This window comes from Narcine bancroftii, chromosome 5, assembly GCF_036971445.1.
Source record: "Narcine bancroftii isolate sNarBan1 chromosome 5, sNarBan1.hap1, whole genome shotgun sequence".
NCBI classification, from domain to species: Eukaryota; Metazoa; Chordata; class Chondrichthyes; order Torpediniformes; family Narcinidae; genus Narcine; species Narcine bancroftii.
In genome coordinates, this window is record NC_091473.1 from 195,078,405 (window position 1) to 195,082,765 (window position 4,361).

The 4,361-nt window shown below is 58.8% G+C and overlaps 1 protein-coding gene across 1 annotated transcript; it reads right to left on the minus strand.

The window, feature by feature from the left end:
- Positions 1–3,169: 3,169 nt before the first annotated feature.
- On the minus strand, positions 3,170–3,955 carry LOC138765437 (uncharacterized). The gene has a single exon (XM_069942478.1). The coding sequence runs from the start codon at positions 3,953–3,955 to the stop codon at positions 3,170–3,172; it is 786 nt and encodes a 261-aa protein (XP_069798579.1).
- Between the last annotated feature and the right edge of the window lie 406 nt (positions 3,956–4,361).

Consider the following 4,361-nt stretch of genomic DNA (forward strand, 5'->3'; position numbering starts at 1 on the left):
CCATCCTCAACATCCATTGGAGCGCTTTCATCCCTAATGTTTTAAGTACTCGAGATGGCAGAGGTCGACAGCATCGAGTCCACGCTGCTGAAGATCCAGCTTGCGCTGGATGGGTCACGTCTCCAGAATGGAGGACCATCGCCTTCCCAAGATCGTGTTATAAGGTGAGCTCTCCACTGGCCACCGTGACAGAGGTGCACCAAAGAAAAGGTACAAGGAACTGCCTAAAGAAATCTCTTGGTGCCTGCCACATTGACCACCACCAGTGGGCTGATATCGCCTCAAAACCGTGCATCTTGGCGCCTCACAGTTTGGCGGGCAGCAACCTCCTTTGAAGAAGACCGCAGAGCCCACCCTCACTGACAAAAGGCCAAAGGAGGAAAAACCCAACACCCAACGCCCAACCAACCAATTTTCCCCTGCAGCCGCTGCAACCGTGTCTGCCTGTCCCGCATTGGGACTTCGTCAGCCACAAAACGAGCCTGCAGCTGACGTGGACTTTTATCCCCTCCATAAATCTTCGTCCGCGAAGCCAAGCCAAAGAAAGAAAGAGAAGAAGATGGGCAGCGCTTCAGCTCCAGAAAATTGGGCTCAGTAGGGAACACAAACACTAGATCAGCCTTAAAGGCCTTCTCCAATAAAAAATAAATTCACCTTTAATTTTTTTTTCCATTGATCTGGCATTAATACAGGGTTACACCATAAAATAGAGCTTTTGATCAAAAAGAAGGCCACACAGCGGGAGCACCGGATGCAGTAGATGAATCCCACAGATACACAAGCCTCTTCAGGGCCCCAATTAGTGGTGAGTGAGGAGGTGTGGGTGCAAGTGTGGTATTTTTCTGTGGGCACACGGTAAAATGTCAAGGGGGGGGGCGATTGGTGTGAAGGGAATGAGTGGATGAGGGAGACATGGAGAGAGCAGTCCCTACAGGAAGAGGAGAGGGGAGGATGCGTCAAGTGGTAGGATCCTGTTGTAGGGGGAAATTAACGGGGGATTAATGTGTTGGATGCAGAGGCTGGGAGGCTTGAGAGAGAGAGAGAGAGAGAGACCAAACTCCTGAGACCACAGAAGAGAGGTCATGCTCCATGCCAGAGGTGGGGATTTCCAATCTTGAGAGCAGATTGGGGCAGAGATGCTTGTCCCTCCAGGAGAGAGAGAGAGAGAGAGAGGACATCTCAAGTGGATCGTCTGTCATGGTGGGAATCATAAACACACATGGGTGGTTTGTCTGCTGAGGTGGAACAGGAAAAGGGGAGAGAAGTGGTGGAAAGTCCGTGAATTTGAGGGCAGGTTGGAGATAAGTAGAAGCTTGATGCAATTGACAGATTCCACGTGGGCGCTGTACTGACAATAACGCCACACCAGCAGTGCGAGTATAAGACAGCTTTAATAAACTAATATGTACACTAAGAGGTCTTGTCTCTCTGCAAGATGAACCTGGAAGGCTAGACTGTAGCTTTGGATTGCTTTTCTATACAAGGTCACTGGGATGACCCCTGATAACCTAGTGGTGTAATTACATATCACCACAGGCGCAACGCAGGTGTGAATGTAGCAGGGAAAAAGGTCGGGGGAGTGGTGCCAGCACATGGTTGGATCAAGGATACTTTCAAGTGGCCCGAGAGAGGGGTCACAGCTCTGGTCTATAGAAAGTAGAAAGGGAAAAGACGGAGGGGGAAAGATGGAGGGAGAGGGGGAAAGGGAGGGAAGAAGGGGAAGTGAAGAAGGGGGAAGGGGAGAGACGGGAAAAAGGGGAGGGGATGGATGGGGAGGGGATGGGTCAGGGGAGGAGGGTCAGGGTGGGAAAAGGTCAGGGTAGGGACGGAAAATGAAAAGGGGGTGAGGACAGTCAGGAGAGGGTTGGGGTGGGGACACGAGAGGGGGTGAGGATGGGGACAGACAGGAGAGAGGGGGTCGGGTAGGAACATGGACAGGAGAGGGGGTTGGGGTGGAGACGGGGATAGGAGAGGGGGTTGGGGGTGGAGACAGGGATTGGAGAGGGGGTCGGGGTGGAGACGGATTGGAGAGGGGGTCGGGGTGGAGACAGGGGTAGGAGAGGGGGTCAGGGCGGAGACAGGGATAGGAGAGGGTGTCGGGGTAGGGGACGGATAGGAGAGAGGGTCGGGGTAGGGGACAGGGATTGGAGAGGGGGTCAGGGTAGGGGTAGGGACAGGGATTGGAGAGGGGATCGGGGTAGAGACAGGTCAGGAGAGGGGGTCGGGGTGGAGACAGGGAATTGGAGAGGGGGTCGGGTAGGGACAGGGATAGGAGAGGGAGTTGGGGTAGGGACAGGGCTTGGAGAGGGGGTCGGGGTGGTGGAGACGGATTGGAGAGGGGGGTCGGGGTGGAGACAGGGATAGGAGAGTGGGGTCAGGGCAGAGACAGGGATAGAGGAGAGGGTGGTGGCGGGTAGGGACAGGGATAGGAGAGGGGGGTCAGGGTAGGGGTAGGGGACAGGGATTGGAGAGGGGGGTCGGGGGTAGAGACAGGGATAGGAGAGGGGGGTCGGGGTAGAGACAGGTCAGGAGAGTGGGGTCGGGGTGGAGACAGGGATTGGAGAGGGGGTCGGGGTAGGGACAGGGATAGGAGAGGGGGGTTGGGGTAGGGACAGGGATTGGAGAGGGTGTCGGGGTAGAGGACAGGTCAGGAGAGGGGGGTTGGGGGTAGAGACGGATTGGAGAGGGGGTTGGGGTGGAGACAGGGGTAGGAGAGGGGGTCGGGGTGGAGGACAGGGGTAGGAGAGGGGGGTCAGGGTGGAGACAGGGATAGGAGAGGGGTTTGGGGTGGAGACAGGGGTAGGAGATGGGGTCGGGGTGGAGACAGGGGTAGGAGAGGGGGGTCAGGGTGGATTCAGGGATAGGAGAGGGGGTCAGGGTGGAGACAGGGATAGGAGAGGGGGTCGGGTGGTAGGGACAGGGATAGGAGAGGGGGTCGGGGTAGGGACAGGGATTGGAAAGGGGGGTTGGGGTAGGGACATGTCAGGAGAGGGGGTCCGGGGTGGAGACAGGGATTGGAGAGGGGGGTCAGGGTAGGGGTAGGGACAGGGATTGGAGAGGGGGTCGGGAGTAGAGACAGGTCAGGAGATGGGGTCGGGGTGGAGACAGGGATTGGAGAGGGGGTCGGGGTGGAGACAGGGATTGGAGAGGGGTTCGGGGTAGGGACATGTCAGGAGAGGGGGTCAGGGTAGGGGTAGGGGACAGGGGATTGGAGAGGGGGGTCGGGGTGGAGACAGGGATAGGAGAGGGGATCGGGGTAGAGACAGGGATAGGAGAGGGGGGTCGGGAGTAGGGACAGGGATAGGAGAGAGGGGGTCGGGGTAGGGACAGGGATTGGAGAGGGGGTCAGGGTAGGGGTAGGGTCAGGGATTGGGAGTGGGGGTCGGGGTAGAGACAGGTCAGGAGAGGGGGTCGGGGTGGAGACAGGGATTGGAGAGGGGGGTCGGGGGTAGGGACAGGGATAGGAGAGGGGGTCGGGGTAGAGACAGGTCAGAGAGAGGGGGTTGGGGTGGAGACGGATTGGAGAGGGGGTTGAGATGGAGACAGGGGTAGTACAGGGGGTCGGGGTGGAGACAGGGGTAGGGAGAGGGGGGTCAGGGTGGAGACAGGGGTAGGAGAGGGGGTCAGGGTGGAGACAGGGATAGGAGAGGGGGGTTGGGGTGGAGACAGGGGTAGGAGAGGGGGTCGGGTGGTGGAGACAGGGATAGGAGAGGGGGTCAGGGTAGGGACAGGAATAGGAGAGGGGGTCAGGGTGGAGACAGGATAGGAGAGGGGGGTCAGGGTTAGGGGTAGGGACAGGGATTGGTGAGGGGGTCAGGGTAGGGGTAGGGACAGGGATTGGAGAGGGGGTCGGGGGTAGAGACAGGTCAGGAGAGGGGGGTCGGGGTGGAGACAGGGATTGGAGAGGGGGTCGGGGTGGAGACAGGGATTGGAGAGGGGTTCGGGGTAGGGACATGTCAGGAGAGGGGGTCAGGGTAGGGGTAGGGACAGGGGATTGGAGAGGGGGTCGGGGTGGAGACTGGGATAGGAGAGGGGATCGGGGTAGAGACAGGGATAGGAGAGGGGATCGGGGTAGAGACAGGGATAGGAGAGGGGGTTGGGGTAGGGACAGGGATTGGAGAGGGGGTTGGGGGTAGGGACATGTCAGGAGAGAGGGTCGGGGTGGAGACAGGGATTGGAGAGGGGGTCAGGGTGGAGACGGGATTGGAGAGGGGGTCGGGTGTGGAGACGGGGATTGGAGAGGGGGTCGGGGTTTGGGACACGAATAGGAGGAAGGGCTCCGGCCCGGTCAAATCCACTTGCAGATGTGAGAAATCTGTTCGCTACCAGTCCTGCTTCATCAACCGTCCCCCTCCATCTGA